The sequence below is a fragment of the Pogonomyrmex barbatus genome, unplaced genomic scaffold (genome assembly GCF_055798465.1).
Source record: "Pogonomyrmex barbatus isolate J1 unplaced genomic scaffold, ASM5579846v1 scaffold7, whole genome shotgun sequence".
NCBI classification, from domain to species: Eukaryota; Metazoa; Arthropoda; class Insecta; order Hymenoptera; family Formicidae; genus Pogonomyrmex; species Pogonomyrmex barbatus.
In genome coordinates this window covers 5,228,935-5,251,952 of record NW_028297171.1, presented here as the reverse complement: position 1 = coordinate 5,251,952, position 23,018 = coordinate 5,228,935, and the positions used below count along the sequence as shown (strand labels likewise).

The following is a 23,018-nucleotide window of genomic DNA, read 5'->3' as shown; positions in this document are numbered from 1 at the left end:
GCAAGTGAAACATCGATATGTAAGTGGTAAATTTTCGACCAAATATTGGTGAAAACGGAAACGGCAAAATTTTATCCGTAGCTCCGAAAAATCAATATTTGCTTTTATTCGTCAGACAGGAATTTGGAATTCTTGTTTATTAAAGCTAAATAATTGTCTTAAAGATTAATACAAAATAAATGTATCTTTGTATAATTTTTCAAAAATTACTAAAAGAGAGATTAAATAATTACAAAATGTTTAAAGAGAGAAAATTATTATATTTATTATATTAATTTATTTTATTTCGTAATTCTGCAAACATCTTATTGTCTTATATATTAATTAGTAACGCGCGTGCGTAAATGCATATAATATAATTAATTAATTGTTTTCAACATCTTTCTTTTTACGCATTTTTTAATTATTTTCTGCTAACATGAAAAATCCTTGTGTTTTCAGATGTGAATATGGTAGCCGAGCCAAAACCTCACCAAACTGGACGCAAGCGACAGAATGTCTCCAAAACTGGCAACGATTGGTAATTTACAAATTTTTACATTCTATACTTTGTAAGGTTTCTTTCGCAAAATTATAAATCAACATATCTCTTCATTTACTGCATATCCATTATATATTAAAAGCATATCTAATAACATATCTCTATTCGCGTATATTGCATGAAGATTGCGTTTCTGCGGGAAATTGAACCTTTCTAAGGGATGATGTGCCATAAATTCATTATATGTATACATGTTGTCGTATGTAACGCCTTGCACTATGAAGCTCTCTCACGTATTTGTACGAATTTGCCAACAATCTACTCAAAGTAGATCCCAGTGTTCTTTGGCACGTAGTTGTACCATCTTATCTTATCTGCTTGATTTTTCCCAGCGCGGCGCGTATAAATCTTCCAGTGAGAGGAGTTTCATTCAAAGGACCGCTTTATCCTGGCCTTAAGGTGCCGACGAACCCTAAACTCGATGTATAAACCCGAAAGCGCCGAGAACGTATTTTACGCGCGGAACGTGACCGTGAATTCACGAGCGATCGCATGTTTGCGGAAGTTAACTTGCGCGAAATACACGCGCGGAATAAAAAAACCGTAATTGCATTGAATTGAGCACGTAGAAGTTCTTCGTGTCTTCATGGGCAAATTTAAGAACCACGTTGCGATCTCATATAGTAATAGCATAGCAGTAAACATAACGTGAACTGTTGAGGAATGTTGATGGCTATGTGGTTCTTTATCGACTTAATACACATGAAAATATAAAGTATCCGAGACATTCAATTATTTAAAGAATATGTATTTTAACATATTAAAAAAATTATTATTGAATATAAATTTTTTAATATACTTGTACGTATATTACAAATTAAGAAAGATTTATTCATTACATATAATATCGAAGATTTAAAAATAATCGATCATATATATTAAGATAATAATAAAATTGTCAAGTATATTTTATATTACGCTTTAATTAATAATCTAATTGAGACTGTGTCTTCGGTAATCTGGCATACTGCTTGACAAGAGAAGTATTTCGCCGCGAGGAAAAAAAAAACGACATTCTGTAGAAGCTGATGCATTATCCACGACAGATAGCGTCGTGGCAAACGTCGATACCTTTTCACGAACTAAGTCGTGTCGCTTCCTTTTTCTCCTTTTGCCAGCTTTCCGCCTTCTCCTCTTTTCTCTTTTTACCTATCTTTCTTTCCGGACAAGAGAGAAAGAGAAATCGACTATTTTTCGAGTGCGTCGATTTAATTGATGCCAATTTTCAGTCGCCCACAAAACTGCAATATTAATGTCCAAGTTCTAAGAAATCGCAATAACAAAAAGATTTCGACATAAACAATACAAATGATATAAACAACAAATACAAATGTAAAAATTATGAAGAATAATTAAATGCAAATTTCGTGTCATTTTTTTGTTAAATAAGAATTTAAGATTTTAAGAGACAAATTATCTCGAAAAGAAAGTGTTCAACTTGCGCTAAGAAAAGTGTTTGTTTTCCATAATTCTTCCAATAATGAACTGTCTGAAAAGAGATAGTTTGTAACAGGTACAGGTACATTTAACCGATATTAAGATTAACTTATGAACTAAAATATTCAATCATATCGAAATTAATTTTCGAACAAACTTCAGGTATAACAAATTAAACATGAAACAGTTTCACAGATTAGTTAAACTTTGTTTTGTACGGTAAACGTTACGAAAGCATATATTTACGTAGAACAAAGGTGAAGCTCGAACATCAAAATGATTTTATATACTGAAATTAAAATTAATCGATTATTACGATACTAATCGAAATCATTTTTGGATACATATTTCTTATACGTATTAAAAAAGAAATTAAAAAAAAAATATTATTTTATAAGTTATTAAAAAAATAATGTACAAGTTATTTTCAGAATTCTTTGAGATAAATAAAAGAACATTGCGCGAATATTACAATTTGAAGGCATACTTGTAAGAGGGATCGAGTTGTCGCACAAAGCTTTAGAAATTGAGTGGAATGCTGCCATGAATTAACCATGTTACGAGTATTATATATATGTAGTGAAATGGTTTAACATCAAGATAGCTTCTTTTGAAGCATTATATCCTATCAGGAGAGATTAATAACCTTTGATAAACTACAAAATGTGGGTCAAAACCAGTGATATATTATAAATATACACATTTTAGGAATACACGAAGTTCTTATTGGACATAGATCTGGAAAAAACTTTATGAAAATTTTCATGAAATGACATGAATTTTATGAAATGTGAGATACATCTATATCGAATATACATTGTATTTAAATATATGTCTGAAGATGAACTCTCATTTGCGATCAAATCAAATTTTAGAACACAAATCCTCGTGAAATGCGATAAAAAAACACGACATCTCGAGAATGCCGCGTAATATCTGCGCTGTGGATTTTCCGAATCCTTCGCCTGTCGTCCTTTTAATGCAGCCGTCAATCTTCTACGTCCTCATCCTGGCCAGAATTCCGGTCTGTGCGCGAGGTCTTCTCACCGAATATTATTGTGCGTCAAAAGCCACTTTCAACGCAAAAAAAGAAGAGAAGATTCGGATGTATTACGTAATACCAAAATTTACTCGTGTTATGTTTTATTTATTATTTTTATCATACACATTTTTTGATCCATATATCATATAACAATCAGTTTAAATTTTATTCATTAAAACGCAGTATGCTAGATTGCAAATATAATTACTCCGCTTTTGTAGATGAAAATTCATATATTTTGCGTTACACATTAATCATGTTAAAGAAATTTTTTTTTAATTGTGATGTTCAATTAAGATACGATGCATCGAGGACACATTTTTTTTTTATAAACAAAGCAGCATATGGAACATTTATACAAGTCGCCATCAAGCTTTGTATATTTTCTCATTTATGAATACAACCGACTCGTACACTGGTCTTTTCTAGTAAAAATTTGATTACACATTTTGTTTCGCAAATTTTTCATTATCAACATGACATGTTCTAACTTTAAATTTATACTATTGTTCTCGACAATTTACAGTTGTTCCAGTTCTATGAGATTTCTTTTATATACAGTCTTTTATATAGTATATTTATAACCAACTTTTATAATATTGCTAAGATAAAATAGCGAAGTCCAAATAAATAGTTTTATACGGAAATGAGCTGAGCACAAAGAAAGAAAAAATCAATTATACATACATATGCGAATGTGACAAGCTGAAATTCTATATTAAAAGAGTGATTGAAATAACATTCAAAATTGCATGCCATTGCATGTCAATTCATTTTTAACAAACAGATCATTTAGTTCTACATAAAAACCAATCAACGTTTATTTATGTCCATTTATTAGAATATTATTTCGACTTTTCGAGTATTTTTAGCCGTATTGACAAGTGTATTTTAAACTTTTATATATCCACATCTACACGTATTTGTTATTTGTCATTTTATATTGCATTAAAGTATCTTACAGAAAATTTGAACAACGTTTATTTCGATTTTTGTAAATAATATATTTACAATATTTTTGAAAGAAACGAACTATAGACGTCGTATGTATCCTTCATATTTTGAGAGAATACATAACCGTCCGTGTGTTCACGATGGCTCGATTGTCCAACTTAATTCATACGAAAGTATTACTCGGTGAGTTAATTCATTTTCTGTGTAAAATCCACTCCCCGCATAATATTTGATGAATATCACTTGGCGTGTCTGTTGATAACCGTCTTACCGTACATTTATTTCTCCATTCGTCAAGTCGATTTAATTATGAATTCTCTCGCTTCCGTTTATTTAAACGAAGACGCGTGCACGAATAAACGCGCGTGTATAGGGGCAATGTCGATAATCCGCCGGGTCGGCAAAGCCGCGAAAAATATTCCGCCGGCGTTTCCGGGATTCTCGCGGGGTATTCGGGACAATTTCAGGATATCCGCGGGATTCCCGGCTATCCCTGCGCCTTCCCGGGGCTCTCGGCGTACGTGTTACGGAAGCAAACAGGTCGCTTAACAAGCCGGAAGAACAATAAAAATGCGTCACCTCATTAACCGCTCCCAATTAGTCGCAAGGTAGCGTCGCGCGGCGCTTAATGCAACATCTACTGGGTGTCTCACGGTTCAGGTGGCATTACAAACATAGATTGTAATCCTTCCTTTGCTTCAGTTTTTCCTCTTTTATTATAATTATCATAAAACTAATACCTTAATCTTTTCTCGCCGCAGCGCCCATAACTTTTCAGAGTCTTCTTTTAAATAATTAACACGAGAAGGATACATTTACTTATTAAGAATTAGTCTCTCTTTTTTTTTTTTTAATTTTAGCCATATACGAAAGTACAGTGTACGTACGCTTATAAAATTAGAATAGAACACGCTAACACTATATCATTTACCTTTTTTTTTTTTGCAGAAAAAATAATATAATAATTTTAAAATAATTTTACGATGGAGTATATTTGAAGAGTAAACCGAGAGAATCAAATGTAAAATAGGAATTTATTATTTTGTAAAATGTATGAATCGAATTCTGCAATTTGAATTGCGTTGAGAGCCTTGAGCGAAATCTTTGAAACGGGCAGGAAAGCCAAATCCGACCTCGTCGAGACGGAAATCGCAGCGAAACGCGAATATCGCAGTTACGAGAATTACGCGTGAATTGTTCGGCTCGGTTTCGAGTGCGCTTCAGCACGCCATTCAAGCAGGATCGCCCGTTCATTGTCCGTCCGTTAATCCTCTTCCCGCACCCTCCCTTCCCCCCATCGAGATCACGTGATTGCAGATTTTTAACGAATCATGCGGCAAGTATCACAAAGTTTTAACAACATGTTTTTTCATCCTCAAATTCAGTCACTTTTGCTTATTTTGATATGCACCTACCAGTCCCACGTGTTTTGTGTATTCATTCATTATACTATCTCTCAATTATAAATTTTCAGATATTTTTCGGATAAATTTCATCTTTCTCTATTGTTTAGCGAATATCTAAAAACAAGAGCTATCGTTCATTGTTATTTAAAAATTTAGTTAATATTCAAGTGATAAAGTTGCATTTTAAGTACTCTATAAAAAAATTTCAATTAAAATTAGTTGAAAAGATTTTGTCGCTTTTTTTTTTCATTAATTATTTTTAACTTTACTTTGAAAATCTTTGATGCCTCGATATCGACTTTTCATTTGGGCTTTAATTATTAATATTAAATACTATTTATTAATTTTATTATATGGATTGTATATGTACATGTATCGTGCTCACGATGAATTTTGAAATATTTAAAACATATTATTAAAATTAATAAATAGTAATTAATATCAATAATATTTCAACCGTTAAAAAGCTACACATATTAATAAATCTGCAATAACAATTGTTATTCTCAAGTGTAATATTAATTTTGCAGTGAAAAATCGAGTTAAAGGAATGATATCTCTGTGAATGGAAATACAGCCTTAACGTATCCTCCTTCTTCCTTTTCCTCTCCCTTTCATCTCCTTCGTGCGTTCATTTCCTGCGGTTTGTGTAAATTAGGTTTGCTTGTTGCAGCAGGGTGCATAGTAACGTAGTGCATTTTGTAGAGCGAGACTTCCTCCCGCGACTCGAAATAGTTTTGTGTTTCTCAGACGAATGACCGGAATAATCATTTGCAAATTAAATGCGGATGCAATGTGTTGCGTCATTCGAAACGTTTTGTTTTATAATGTTTTTTGTTTGACTTTGGTAAAAGTTTATGAATTCTTATGAGTTCCTTTATTTCCTTCATTTTATTAATTCTGGAAATATATACAATCTGTATGATAGTCTCTTGATTAGTAAAGATAGTTAGATATTTTAAATTTTCATGCTTGTAAATCGATCGCGTTCTTTAACATAAAAATTTAAAATAAAAGAAATTCTAGAATAAAAGTTTAATTAAATAATTGAATACTGTCAAGTATTTATGTTTTGAACCTAAATTTTCAAACATGTTTAAGAAAATCTGAATCTTTTTCTTTTTAATTATTTTGAATTTACAGATATATTGATAAATTGATGAGATAATCAGACTAAATGTTTCAATTTCTGGATTTGGAAATACGTAATATTTTATTTTGGCAATTCAAAAATTACCCAAAATTTAAGAGACATGCGAAAGAGAATCCAAAATTTTAGCAAATGCGTCATAATCGTTCTATTAAGAAAATGAATTAAGAAAATGTGGTCGGGGGCTTTTGAAGTGGCCTGTAGACCTTGGCTCGCCCTCGCCAACCCCTTTAACGCCGGACATAAATATTAATAAGCGAGCGGTGAAATTCACGCTTATCGCGCTACCGTGAAGATTTACATGAGATAACACGACTTTCCTTTTGCGGCATGCGCGCAGGTGTGTCACCGTGTATGCATGTGTATAAGTGTATGCGTGTATGCATGTGTGTGTTTCTAGCTTCAGAAAACATGTCAACATTTACATACAAGGCCGGATAAGCGAGTCACGGGGATCGTTTTGCAGCTACGCCGACTTCTATCGGGCTTGATATCTGCCGAGCTTTATTACGCCACCCTCGGAGAATAAATGATGAAGACAGACGAGGAGATGGGGGTTACACTAAATGGTGCCGTGGGAATGACACGTTGGTTGGCAGTGGGCGATACTTGCGAACTAATATGATTTTTTATTTCTTATATAAAGCTACGAAATGACACTGTCCGGTAGTTTTTTTTTTTTTTATCGTAGGAGCATAATTAATTTTGAATATCTTAATTCTTACAGACAGAGCCTCGAGCTTTCGCATCTTTACGTTGCTAAACTTTAAATCTTTGGACTTAATAGAGATCAAATTTAATAACGTAATACGTAAATCCTTTGATTTTGAAATCTTTGGATTTTTGGAAGTTTGCGAGTTTGCGAACTAAAAGCTCTCCATAAATCCTAACATATTTAAATTCTTGTATAATTGGATTTATGAAGAGAAAATGCTTTAGATTTTATTTCATGATTTTTTTATCCGTTCAAAATTTTACGTACCTCAATTTTAAATTTACGTATTACATTATAAATTTGATCTCTATTAAGTCCAAGGATTTAAAGTTTAGCGACGTAAAGATGTTTAGAAATACATTATATAACTCGATTAATATTTCATAAAACGATTAGTTCCCTTTCAGTGTACACATTATACATATGTACATATTATATATGTGTATATGAAATGAGAGATTATCTCTTTTGATACTATATAATGTGTATAAATGCATATAATATCTGTATTATATCTGTATGTATACACGTATACGTACATTCGTGTGCGTATAGATGAGCGACAGCGTTCGCTCTACATTATTCAAGTGGTACGTTATTTTCCGACATTATCTATCAATAGACGCACCGCGTCAGGTGCTGGTTAATAATCTCGGCAGGTGAACGCGGTTACCGGCTGAATTTTCGCTCCAACGGAAGTAGCACAATTAAGGGAGTTTTGTCTCGGGGGTTGGCCGGAGCCAAGTTCCGGAGTACCATTAGGTATATTAATGTGCTTCCCTAGTTCGGGTCGTTCCGGGGCCAAGCGCATTATACCCGCTCCGCGCTCATTTACGGCCGATGCAATCGGCCAAACAACGCCGATTATTGCCGAGATTAAATGTAACTCAAAAAATTTTATTCCGGTAATATCCCCCTATTAGGTGCGGACACTCGCGATTCGTTCCTTTTTGCAGTTAATATATTTCTACTCCGTTTCTACTCAAAGTCCATTAGGTACTCTTTGCACTACGTACATTCTCCGTTTCTCAGTTTTTTAATATACAGATAATCTACTTCTTAAATTTTGTCAGGCACTCAGATTCTCTAAATGCCGCGCTCTTAGAAGTTCTAATTTTAAAAATCTCATTTCTACCTTCTCGTTGGATTTTTAACATTTACACTGAAAAAGTGAAGTATCGTATCATTTGAACGTTGCACTTTCGCAAGAATTTCTTTAAACTATGTATGCATTCTTATGCACGTTATGCATTATTAGTTACATATTATGCAAAGTTATCGTGACTTGAATTTCTCGAAGAAGAAATCCATTAATATAAAACATGAATTGTAAAATATATTCATAAATCTAGTTGTTTTTATAGTAACATTTTTTTATTACTATCGGATAGACAAAATTTTAAATATTTTATAACAACCTAAAATTTTTCTTTAATTTTTTATTTTCTGTGGTTTTATTTTTATTATTTTCTGAAACATTTTTCATTCGATAGAAAATCAGAACATTTTACAATATTAAATAATTAGTTTTTTTTTTTTTAGTAATCATTATTCCTACAAGTTTTCAAACATGTTTTATGAAAATTTAAAATATGCTCGATATATTTTTAAAAGTCAAATTTTTCTTCTAAAGAGTTTTCTCATACGTCACGCTTTCAGCGGAAAGAATCGATGTTGAGGTCGCGTCGCGAATCGATCTGGAAAGAGGAAGAGTTCTTATTATTCTTATTATTCTGCGTCCGCGGAATATAAATCTGCATAGGAACATGCTCTCGCACGCGTGTGCGTGTCGACACTCGAAAATTATACTTGCAAACGCCGTAGGAGCGTAATTAACGTCGCCAGCACGCACCATTATCCTGCCGAGGTATCCTGCTGGTATATTATCGCGCGTTTTAAAAATTGTCGTCACCTTTATTAAGCACCGTTGGTAATAGTTTTTCACTTCGACATTTGGGTATTTTTAAATGGGCAAAATATATGAAACACTTTGTGCATCGTATTTCTTTTATAAACACATTTCGACTATTAAAATTTTATTTATATACAAATTTTATTTAAATAAAAATTAATGACAGAGAAATTAATTGAATATTAATTTTGTAATATAATCCTTTTATGCCTACGCTGGTATAATTATTTAAAATCACAAAATACTGTTTGTGAAATTTTAAAATATTTTAGCTTAAATTATAACTATAATTATTGTTTTAAATAAAATATTTTTATTACATTCAATTAAATTATTCTAGTTTAGATATTTATATAATATTATATTATTTATATAATAATAAATAACTATATAATAATAAAGGATTATAAATAATATTTCGTCAGACAAATGTTTAATTGATCATAAATTTGGTTTAGCGAATAAATAAATTTCCTAATAATTGCTCATAGCTGTACTAAACTTTACGTATAATGTAATAAAGTGATTTTTTTTATTTTATTTCTTTGATCGTGAAAATTATGGCTTTGAACTGAGAAGACTTCTCAATTTGTTCTATATATATATATATATATATATGCAAAAGGATGGTATTCGCGCGAGGGAGAATTCGATAATATTATGTTAGAACAAGCAATATATCGCACGCGTATGCGCGTATCTGAATGTGGTGCACGATAGCCCTTGGTGCACCGCAAACCGCGACGTAACTTGGTAAACCCCCATTCTCTCTCTCTCTCGCCCACGTGTTAAACATTGATTACTGACTTGCGTATAGTTAATATATCAATATAATTCACGCGAACGTTCAAAGTATATATAGTTACAGTTTGAAATTGTACAAACAGTTGTACACGGTACTCCATTTTAATTTCGTTTCACTGTCTCAAAAGAACCAATAGAAAAAATATAGATTATTATATTTCCAGGAAAATGGAAAGTTATCTCATAATCGATATAATTTTGCCTTTTGAGTGGAGTCATATTTTATATGAAGATTATTATTTAAATTTTTTTTATAAATAAAAACGTATTATTTTCCAGGTATATCAATTTTTTTTGCCTTGCTGAAATAGAACATATGAAAAATATCTAGACCATATTGATAGCAGTAGCACAGTCAGCGGCACATGTCTCGTTACGAGGAAACGATAGTCGGGGAGCTAAAAACGAGATCTCCCAGGAAACGCTATTGTCTTGCACTAAGGTCCCTTATAATCCTTGTTAATAAATCCTCTTGTTATACCTTTCTCAACCCCTTGTTCTATTCGTCATAATGAATCCACAGACCGTATAATATACCCACTACGTGCACTCATGTCAAAAAGAGAACATTTCGAATATGTAGCGGAATATAGCGATGTTTAATAATTCGTAGTTTATTTTTCGCTACTTTACTATATGCGAATAGAACCAAGTTTTACTACGGTATCGTATAGTCCAGGGCGTATCACCCATACGCTCCCGCAAATCCCCGAAGGGCCATCGGGTCGTCGCGAAAGTAACGACCGAACGAAAGAGTCGTCCCTGAAAGAGAGTACGGGGATGGCACGATCTCTGAAAGAGTGGATCGATCCCTCTCTTTCTCTCCGTAGCGCGCGAACGAGCCGAAGGGTGGTGGACGACAAAGGGCGGACTCGTCCGCACTGGAAGAGACAACAGGAATCGAGACGCGGGCGCGATTCGCGCGAATATCGCCGTAGTCTGTTTTCGAGCTGAGTTCAGCGCGAACGTGATTTTCGAGCACTCAAGCGAAGTGGAGAATGGTGTCCGCAGCACGTGCCTGCGGGCTAATCCGCCATCGTCGTTCCCGGCTGACTCCATTTCGCTGTACGTTCCGCCGGTTCCGGCGGTTTAGCCCGGGAACTGGCGCGTTCTTTTTATTCCGCCAAGTGTTTTACCTCTCCTTGAACTAATTCCGGATTGTACCGCCGTCCCTCTGACTGCAATTTCCGCAATATCGCCGAAATTTTTCACGCAATATTTGATTCTTCTTCGACCGTAAAGTCCAGCGGGCTTCATCTCGCGCTAGAGCCAATACACCATGATCTATTTTTCAGAGGAATCATCGACGAGAATCTGGAAAACTTTCAGGATTATCATTCTTCTGGAAGGGATCTGGAGGTAGAATTTTTCCTTCTTTTAAAATTTAGAAGAAATCGCGAAAGCGAAACTAGAGCAGAAATTGTATCACCGACGGAAAAATGTTATCGACAGACATTTTCAGTTTGTTAAAATGTACGCTCCTTGAAAATTGAACGACTTATCGAAATCAAAATCGCCTCAATTAGCGGCGGAAGTTACTCGCGCGCGAGATCCCCTTCTTAACAAATGAAAGCCCCCCCGCCGCCGTCTAGCGAAGTCGTCGGGGCGGGAGTGCACGCTCGAATGCGCCGCGAACGCTCGCGGCGGAAGCGACGCTCGTCGTGCGAGCGACGGGCTTAATCAAGCGCGAATACTAAATCAGCGTAACGGGAAAATTCTCCGGTGGTGGCCGATATGGTTGATTTGAAGCGGCCTCGGCGTGGCGCGACCCATTCAGAGCACTCGTTCATTGTACGTGCACGGTAACCTTCGTCTGGCAGCGCGGTACACAAGAGAGGCCGCGCAAACAGGGCGCCATCCGCTCCCGCCGCCGGTGAAACACCGAAGACCATATTTGTGGAGCAGTCGAGCGAGTTCTATCAACATTTCAGCATCGTTAGCGTTCAATTACACGATTATCGAGTGCCTCGGACCGCCCGCACGATCGTCTGGCCGCGCGCGTGTCTCCTTCTCAAGGGGGATACTCGAGGGGATAACGTAGCCCTACTTCCTCCCAATGTTGACCGGTTGCGGATACACTCACTCCATCCGCCCAATCGTAGTATCAAGCTATGTTTGTGTGGCCTGACAGAAAAATAATGAACAAGGGGCAAAACAAGTATGAGCTGATTGATCTTGATATATTTTAAGACAGGGTGTGATAAAAGAATACACGAAGACAAATATTTTATGTTATCGGATTTAGTTATTGCAAGGGTAATATCAAAATGTAGTAGCGGTCAATGGACTGCTGGAGCTTTTATTGAAATTCTTGAAGGGGACCCTGAAAAGAATTCCTTTCTCTCCCGGACCGAATCATCCGGAACGTCACACCTTTGGAATGAGCTCAGTGTGTTCGGCTCTGCGTAATTTGATGTACTGCAAAAACAATCGGAATTTCGCAATCGACAAAAGTGAATAAGCGAATGAAATAAAACATAATCGAAAATTCTCAGAGAGAATTGTAATAAACAGTTTGTAAATTCTAATGCTAATTTCATAATAATTTTGGAATACATCATTCTTCCTATTAGCAATATAATTCTTAGACTGAAAAATAATAAATAAAAATTATATATCTTAATATTTTGTTTACTATACTATTAGAAATAGAGAAAAAAGAATGTTTCAATTAATATTTAACAGTAGCTGGATTATTAAATGATAGATGATGAAACATTTTTATATCTTTAAGATAGAAAATAATGTAATTCAATTAGCAAATGAATAATGAATGAAGAATTAAAATAATTTTAAAAAATTCAATTACGCAGTTTTTGCGGTTCAGTTCGGATTCCTATTTCCAGTTCTGAATCGCTTTGATCTCTCTTGTATCTGTCGTTTCTTGTCAAGATTTTTCTCGGTTGCTCTTTTGTCAGATAATGATTACGATAACGAGACAATGCTCTCTTCCAAAGGCTAAAATTAAGAGAAAACGTGTAACCTTAAATTAATTTTAGAAAAAAATAAAATAGCCAACTACATATTGAACTAAAAAAATTAAATCGTAATTAAAACTAAATTTTGAATTTTATATATATATATATATATATGTTTACAGTTTATTACGATATATTATGATAAATTTTAGATTATACTATATGGTATATTTTGAATTATATTATGGAATGTATTTGCACAATTATCGTTTCATCCCGTGTATCTTCATACACTACATTACACTACATTAATAATACATTTGCATTATATTACTATTAATCTATTTTAATAACTACGAAACCGTAAGATTTTCACGCCAATTACATATGGTTATTTTATCTTCATATAATTCTTCGTTAATTTTAAAACGATTGACCAACAATTTAATTTTACGCAATATTTATTGCTGTTATCATCATCAGCATCATCATCATCATTACTGCTGTCATTATCATCCTTACAATGTCATCCCATGAACGGATCGAAGATCACGATGTCACGGCCAGACGATGCGCGTCATGCGAAATTGAATATCGATTAATCGCCCTCAAGATTCGCTAATGTTGCGCCGGAAGTTAATTAAGCTGCGGTAATTGCGATCTCTCTTGAGCGATACTCACCCGGCTTTCCACGAGTTATATCGCCTTAACGCTATCGAATTGCGTCATTAATTTCTCACATTATCTAAAATTAGAACTGATATTATCTATCGTTATTGTACGAATTTATAGAAAAATATTTTTAGACTTTTCTTCCTTAGGAGAATTAAAAAGGTCTTATTATATTATTGTTACGTAAAAAAAATTAGATTTAGATTTTTATAATTATGGTCTTTTCTTGTTCTTATAGATTTTGAAATGTACAAAAGCCTATTTTTCATATGTATGTATGTATGTATATATATATATATATATATATAAAAGTATAAAAATTGATATGCAGGAGACTAATATGGCAATTTCGTATGCGGTAATTTCATAATTTTCGAGATTTCGTTCCATTTGGAATAAAGAAAATTGATGCACAACGATCTCGATCTCATTTACTTCTATTGAGTTTTCCCGGCCTTTTTTCCCTCTGGCTTTCTCTTCGACTTCCGCCATTGTTCTTCGCGGCCGGCGTCGTGGCGCCTTTCATCGACGCCCTTTTGTTCGCTCGCCAATAACGCTACGATAACGAGTCAATCGTATCATAGAGAATCGAAAGGTGTCAGCTCGGGAATTGCATTGTCGGGGAATCGAGGAATCGATAGTCAGGTAAACCGCTTTCCCTCCTTTTCACCTCTTGTGATGCAGGTATTGTAAACAATTTGCGCAATTTCATATGATTAATTGCAGATGCTTAAGACTTCAACGTTCTTGGAATCTTGAACGGAAAATTTATGTACAACAAAATGCAGTTGCCATTAAATCTTTAATTCCACCATTTAAAATATTTCGAAAAATTGAAAGTTGAAAAAATAAAATTTAATTCGAAGAAAAGAAGAGAGAAAAGTATTCTTTTACTCCTGTTATTTCACGTTACGTTGACCGTTATTTTTACGTTAATATTTTTTTCCGCAGGATTAAAAAAGAGATTTAATATCGGATATTAAATCCGCAGATTTGGAACTAATTTAGAATTAATCCTGTAAACAGGAATTTCGTTTGAATACCAAACGCAGCATGCAATGTCCGCAAAGGAAAATATTTATTTAAATAAATTCGTATATATATATATATATATATATATATATATGAAAATGTATAGGGGTACAAACGTGAGCGCGCGTCCGTTTTCTGCGTTTATCATCTCATGGAGGAATATTCAGTTCGCCGCAAATACGCTTTCTGTTGTCAACTGGCGAAATAGCACGAATAGTGTGAATAACGGCGATAATTTCGGCAGGGGAAATTAGTGAACGGGAGAGAGAAAACAGGGGGGATGAAAAAGAGTGATAGAGTTCGCAAATGGCTACCATAAAAGCATGTTAATGGTTTAACGTTTATTCGCAAAAATACTGCATGCTTTATTGGCGTGCATTTCCTTTTCTCTTCACTCGACCCGCCTTCTCTCTTCGGCGCTATCACACTTTATAAATAATTTCTGTAATAAACGCAATTTGCGGACATGCACCACTGGTAATTGTTACGAAGGCGCATCAATCGCATTAATAACCATAATAATAATAATAATAACAACAATAGCGTTTCTGAGCGCAGAACTCGCAACTATAGAATTGTTAACAAATTCATTTATAAAAAAAATAGTAGCGATGTAATTTGGAAATATGCTGGCTAAATGAGATATTGGCATTCTAATGTCAACAAATTAATATTAGAGATTAAATAACATTAAAAACTTGAATAAATTATTCAATAATAAAAATAATATATGTGATATGTTAAATTTATTCTGTAGAAACAGTAGTTTTTATATTGTAATATGTCTTTAAAATTAAATAACAAATTGTAGATAACAAATTTACAAATTAATTGAAAAAAATATTAAAATATTAAAAATGAGATAATTATGATTATTAATAATTATTATAATTAATATTAGAATTATTAAAAATTTCACTTTAAAACATATTTTATATATTTTTTTTTATTAATTATGTAACAATAAGATTGTAATTGATTCTTCTATTATAATCACAAAGCATAATTTTTCTTTTTTTATTCATATTTTAATTTACATTGTTTCTGGTCCATTCGTGATTTTACATTATCCCGTACGCATGCTTAAATACTTTCGAACGATTGCCGTTGGCATATGTAATATTTGCTAAATTCATCAAACGGTAAACGATTTGATAAAAATGACACAGGAGCAAATGCCAGTACGTGATCAGCAAAAAGTCGTCAATCGACAACGAACGAATAAATAAAAAGGAAAGAGCGGAATAAACTATAGGCATTTTAAATAATAAAGAGTCGGTGCCCGACATCCTAATTGCGGCGCCATTTTTTTTTCGATACATGCGGCCGTTTAGGACGATGTCCTTTTTATTCTGCAGCACGCGTGTTTCGGACGTGTCTCCGTTTTTCGATTTTCGTGCGTGATCGATTTTTGGCTATTCCGCCAACTATTTTTCCGATGTGACACGCCATGACGCGCTGTGAAAGCGTTCACAGCAACAAATGCTATTCACGCATTTTACAATCGCGACTCTAGTGAAACGATAGAAGTCCATAATTATTCTCCAACGCGTTCGATCTTTTTTTCCATTAATTGCATTATATTACGTGGAAGCAGATCGATGCATAAAAGTACTCGCGAATTCAGCTTTCTATAATTCATGCGTAAATAAATAAGAGAAAAAGAATCGTACGAATACAACAATTGTCAACAATTATTTGACATACAAATGTTTTAAAACAGAAAAGTTTATTAACAATTAAATAATTTACATTTATCGATAAATAATTAACGTTTCTTAATAAGGTAAATGAAAGAATGTTAAAGACGTATTAAAACATCTTCGTATTTATTTATACGATAAACTTTATTTCGGTAGTTAAGCATTTTTATTATTGGCTAATTAACTTTCGGTATTCATATCGGCAAATACCTAAAGACGGCCATAACATTTGTTATCTGAAAATGTGTCTGCATCTTTTACTTGTTTTCCCTGAAAGCTTCGTTACTACTTAACATCGCGTTATCAAACGGAAAGATTATCTTGTAATATATTTGGGTATTTAGAAGTAAAGATATAGATAAATCGGCGAAATGAATAGAATGAAAAGCCAACAAAATACGGCAAAAAGATCATTGAAAAATGCATATAAAGTGGCGCATTTTAAACGCGTACATTTTGTATTCTGTCTCTCTCTCTCTCTCTCTCTCTCTCTCTCTCTCTCTCTCTCTCTCCTCTTCTTCTCTTATTTTTCAAATTACCATCTGACATTTGAATATTCAAGTAAAATAAAAGCTAGAATAATACATCAACTTGTCGAATAAGCTGCAAGATTCATTAACTACGTTATTTTTCTGATTCATAAGACTCACATTAGAAAAATTTACAGATTGTCACAATGTAAATGTATATTAATATACATATATACGATTTGATCGAAATAATTGGCAACCATTATCACGCAACCGTTTTATCAGTGTTTCGCACTGGAAAGTTTTGCCATTTCATCCTTTTTGCCACGAGAAATCGCACGTTTAAACTGCGGCTAATGGAGCATTTATTGACCGAAACGCTCCTCGTAGGACGAATTCGATTAAAGTTCGACGCGATTCGATTACCGGGAGATTCGTTTTGTCGGCTCTCTGCTGGCACCGCGTCTGAAAATCTTCGGAACTCCGTCGGAAAACCTCGCAAAGTCACGCGGATATATTCATGCGATCGTAGAAATGTAATTTATGACGCCTGTGGCGTGTATAAAATCGATTATTGTAAAAACGTTGAAGATTGTACCAGTCTTTTTATAAAACAGTACATTTTCTACAATAAGATCGGAGCGTGACAGGAGTGTTATCAAGAACTAACATTTTCTACCTTCACTGGGATTTCCACGATTTTTCTACAATTTTTCTACGATTTTTCTAGAAGTGGCGTTCTAACAAAAAGAATCGTTATATATATAAGAGGATTGTGGATTGTAAAAAAAAAAAACAATTGTTATATAAAATAAATTTATTTCTTTCTCCAAAGTCTCATATTTCAATAATGGGAAAATGGGGAGAAAAGTTTATATATTAATGCTTTTTTATTCAATTTTATACACCATATAATTTAATAAGTTAATAATGAGATACATTGAATCACCGAAATTTATATCGTGCGAGCTAATAGTAAACGATATTTACTTCTCTTTTGGAGAATCCTGTAGTTCAAATTACACGCTCTGGTAATCGTCAATCGATTCGTGCCCAATCACCGCAATATGTAGACTGCGAAATATAAATTCGAATATTTTGGTCGACACGAATTTGTGAATGTTTTTCACGCTTGCATTTCACCTTTTATATTGCGTGATCGTTAGTAAACAATATTATATCGATTTAATTGTCACTTGCGCGTTGATACGAAATCTGCGATATAAAATTAGATATTCTGCTCTGCTCAGTGACATGTAAAATTAATCATTTTAAATAAATACTCGCTATAAACTTTAATGAAGATGAAACTGAATAATACATTAAATAATTAGAAAATATTTATCATTGATCGTTTATCTAATATAAATTGCATTTATTTTTTGTTTCAGGGACTACTACTATGACAGGTGAATATCTCGAATTTTACTCCAATATGCAGGTATCATAATATTAATTTATGTTAACGCAACATTACGCGACGATTGATAATAATTATATTTATATATTTTGCCATTTCAAGCAATACCTGAGTCAATATGTAATAAGCGTAAAGTTTCCTGTTTTAATTTCTATCGAAATTCGTGCATTTCTTTCATATTCCGGGATTTGCGGTCCTTCTCCCCAGCTGTTATTTCAGTTTCGAGCAAAAAACCTTGGGGGTCTCTTGCATTAACAAGCATAAGCGGGACGCGTTTGCGCTTCTTTGTTTCTGATTTCCTCAATTTCAACATGCGCACGGCTAATTCGTACGACTCAACAATGAACGGTGCGAACGTACGCGTTTCGCGCGAGTTGCATGCCGAAAGCCGGGAATGTAAACACATTCGAACAGAATAAGGGGCGGAGAGGGGGGAGGGGGAAGAGGGAACAAACGCGCGACGCTATGGACCTCGGACTGTCGCATGACGGTAGCCGTTGGTAAAAAAAAAAAAAAGGGGGGGTTCGCCGCGCTCGGCGGAATGCGTCCCGCTGGTGCATTCATATTTTGCCCTTTTTAATCGCGTGCGCTTCAGACGCGGAACGAAGAGAGCGGGCTTTTATTGTAGCGTCCACCTCGGCACGACGCGACACGGCCAGCGCGCTCCGCTTCGCTCGGTTCAGCGCGACGCGACGCGACGCGACGCGTGTTCTCCATGCCGGTCACGGAGACGCCTCTGAATAGTCACAATTAAAACGAAAGCGAAGGCACCGCGATGCCGCCCGTTGACGTTCGCAGAACGGCATTTTTCGCTTTGTCTTTAAGTTCTGTTTGCTCTTTTTTTAAACTCTCAACGGAGGGTGCGAGCGAGATGCGGCGATCGTTGACGCGCGTGCATCACTTCGAGAGATGCAGCGGGATCTGTTTGTTCAGAATCGGTCTTTTGTTTTTGCTTATTTACTTGTGCCACGTCGAGAGAAAACGGCCGGTTTTTTGTAATTTTCAAGAGAAATATTAAAAATGTGAAGATACGAAGGTGATAATAGAAGGGAATTGACGCGCGGATGAGAAGAGAATTCATAATTCGAAATCTGGAATTTATCACGAGGATTCGCGAGTGACGCACCGCACGCATGGGACAATTCGATTAACACGTGGATACAACGCAGCTATAATGCCCATATCTGGTGGATATTGGGTTAATTAGAGACGCCTGTCCCTCGAGATTCATCACCAGGCGACATCACATGCAATGAATTATTAGAATCAAGATTCGCGCGACTCGATGTCACTCGATCGTGACTTTTTTATGATTAAATTATTATCGGTTTTCAATTCTACGAAAATCGTGAACACTCGGCGACAAATCGCAATCCAAACTGTTATAAAATATATAATCGTAAATGTGTAATCGAGAGATGTAAAGTTCAGGTGTAATAATTTTTATATGAAACATGTACATCTAAACTTTTACATTTTTATAAAAACAATGTTTCTGAAAACAAACGTTTAATTTGCAACATTTCGTGTGTCATATTTCATGCAGTTACTTAACTTTTACAAAATAAATGCATTAGCGGAAAGTGTACTATCGCTTTTCAGATATTCACCGGTACAGTCTTTATTTTATAAATGTTTATATAAAATTTTAGTTTTAATATCTTACCTTTAATTAAAAATTCATAATTAAGTATGTATGCATAATTAGATATATTTTGTATTAAATGTAGGCAAAGCTAATGGCAAAAATGTGTACATCATTAAATTTTTAATAAATGACTAATTAATATAATACATTTTCTTTCATATTAAATTACATTTTTACTATATTATATATAGAAAAGTATTGTATTAGAATAGATTTATCTAGAAATAATATTTATGATTACATATTATATATGAAAAAATATTGAATGTGTGAACGAAAAGCAATTGTTAACATCTTATAATTTTCCTCTGCTTTTGCATAATATTTCGTTCATTACAAGAAATTATTATTGCTAGAGGCGTGCCACTGTGGATTGGCTCGTAATTTGAACAAATGCAAAGTGTCATTCGGTCGAATGTGCACAAAAAGCTGCCGTTGGGCTAAATTAATAATTACTATTTACGGTTGTATGAGCGTAATGAATAATTATGGATTATCGACTGAGAATAACAATTTGCGACTCATTGCGCACAAATGAGCTTAATTTCATTGCGGTGGAATGTATCGGCATTTATTTATTCTCCTATATATCTGCAGTAAGCAAAAACGATCCGCGATCATATCATCTCAATTTAAACAAAAAACAACTTATTATATAACTTTCATCTTTAAAACCACGTGTACGTATATTTTCATTTTAATTTTTATTTTATGATCTTATTACCGTTAAAATTATATTTAAGTAAATTATATTTTATTTTTGATATGTTTTTAGTTCCCCCGTCTTTTGTTATCTTATTATTTTCGTTTACAGCAGAATGTTATCTAAATATACTTTTTTAAATCGGCAATTTTCCTAGAAAACACGGTTTATCTTGTATGTACGCTCGTTTTATCGTACAACCGCTATAAATTGTCAATTTTATTTTTGACTTTACCAGTGGCGTTTCGTTATTGCAACATAAAGTTTGCAGGAGCATCGTATGAAGTTTGTATGGTGGGAAGAACGTCCAATAAGGAAGAAGGGGAAGATGTCAGTCCTAAATCCGGAGATGGAGAATGAGAAGCATCGAAGCTTACGTCTCCTCGATTATTGGCACTATCTTGATTAGTTGTGTTGTACAATTCGCACGTGAGATAAAACTACATTAGTTTCCTCGATAAAATAAATGAAAGTTTTAATATTTAATACGATAGATTCCCTTTATATTTATTTAACCTCTTAAAAATATGTAAGCAGGGAATTTCTTTTTCAACAATACGTATCTTCATCAATAATGCATATAAATGAGAAATATTTTTTTTTAATAATTAACATCCTATTTAATGTACTTCGAGAAAGAAACAAATTTAGATATAATATTATGATATATAAATCCTAATGCTGTGTCAAGCATTATCATCAATAATAACGATACTGAAACGGCTAGTACCGAGATGTGTAATGTCGCTACTATTAGCAAGTACTAACTAGCATTATTAGTCGTATGTAATCACGATAGAAGCACAGGTACCTCATGTAATTGCCTTTATTAACGACCAACAATTATTAGACCATACATTATGACAATATTAGTGTACATGTTGATTACGTTAATGTATATAATTTAAGCGAAACAAAGTTTCAAAAAAGTTTGTTGTCATGACTGTTTAATTACCTAAAATTTATATTTTTCAAATCGTTATCTTTTCAACTCCAGATTTCGTGAAATAAATATTCTAATTTTCGTACGCATGAAACAAAAAATATATGGCGTTCTCGCAGGAGAGAAAAGAATCTTAAATGAGTCATATCAAATTTATTTTATTTTTCTACATCCATTCTTTTCACGTAATAAAATCTTTTTTTGTAATATATATATATATATATATATATATATTACACATACATACATATACACGCGCGCGCGCGCGCGCGCACGTGTGTGTGTGTGTGTGTGTGTGTGTGTTGTAGATGATATATGACGAGATTACAAGAAGCAAAAGCGATTTAAGTCGCGTTCTGGTATGATCAATCCGTGAAAAAAGAGGGCAGTTAAGGTGTTGCGAGTCTCATTTGTCGTCCTTCCAAATTAGAGGATAGTCATGTAACGCGATGCCAAGTAGTCTGAAACTGGCTGTTAAACCAATGCAAATTAGCGGAAGACTCGCGTACCTCGGAGTTTGTCCCTTCTAATTACGCGCGAGAACCAGCGAGAAAGGCTTAACAGGGTTCGCTGGGAATTAGTTGTCACCCGGTAGATGCGGAGTGCGCGAAGAACAAGAACGCTGTTATACCTGCGTGGTTTTGCGCCGAGCAATAATTGCGCGTACAACTGCAACTCGTGATCGATTTCAGCGATAAGATGCAGACGCGGTTATTTATGTCTTACAACGGTCTTGTTAAACTGATTATAAGCGAGAAGCGCATATATAATGGCTCCATCGCTAGATTCTGAGCAATCCCTTTTTTGTGATATACCACGTATTCTGCCTGAAATTTCTATATGAAAATATACTTTTTCATATATATATATAAATTCTATATATATTCCATACTATAGATGTATTTTAAGCTGAATAGAACGAGTTGCTTAATTTCATAGCATAAAATAACTTTTGTAACTTAAATGAAAATCGTTGAATGTTATTGTATGCTTAAATGAAAATCGTTGAATGTTATTATATGCTTTCAAAGGATACCTATATAAATAATATTCATAGTTTGCGTTATAAATATTAAATAATTTTTATTAGCAAAAATTATAAATACGGACCCTTAAATTTCAAATCTTTAAAATGCTTGGAGATTAATTTTTGATATTCTCTTTGAAAGAAAAAGCTTTGTTTGTTGTAAAATAACAAATATATGTTATTTTACAACAAACAAAGCTTTTGAAAGAAAAAGTATTAATTGAAAAATATTAATTGAGAACATTATTTTTTCTCGAGAAGCAAATTCTTAGCGTATATATGCATTGAATTATTACAAACAAAAATTACTTATAGTTTTTTAAAATTATGAAGTTGAATCGCTTTTAATGACAACAGCGTAATGGTTTTGAGATTGACATCGAATTTATTTGTAACTAAAATACAACAACGCGCGACCTACATTATTTGTTTGCGTAGCTCAGGTTTGATCAGTGTTATAAAAAAATTACATATTTATACTATGTATAAAAAAATTCGTTATAATATAAAAAAAGTATTAA

General features: G+C 33.8%; 2 protein-coding genes across 4 annotated transcripts in view; one reads left to right on the top strand and one right to left on the bottom strand.

Moving 5' to 3' along the window:
• Nucleotides 1-23,018, bottom strand: part of LOC105432177 (uncharacterized) — a 337,430-nt gene that overhangs the window by 145,782 nt on the left and 168,630 nt on the right. The gene's annotated exons all lie outside the window — the stretch shown is intronic.
• The window catches only part of LOC105432174 (uncharacterized), a 158,300-nt gene that overhangs the window by 119,402 nt on the left and 15,880 nt on the right, over nt 1-23,018 (top strand). For all 3 annotated transcript variants that reach the window (XM_011646849.3, XM_011646846.3, XM_089083230.1), the window contains 2 exons: nt 442-520; nt 18,148-18,165. In XM_011646849.3, the coding sequence (XP_011645151.1) occupies nt 442-520; nt 18,148-18,165 (97 nt within the window). The remainder of the gene's footprint in view (nt 1-441; nt 521-18,147; nt 18,166-23,018) is intronic.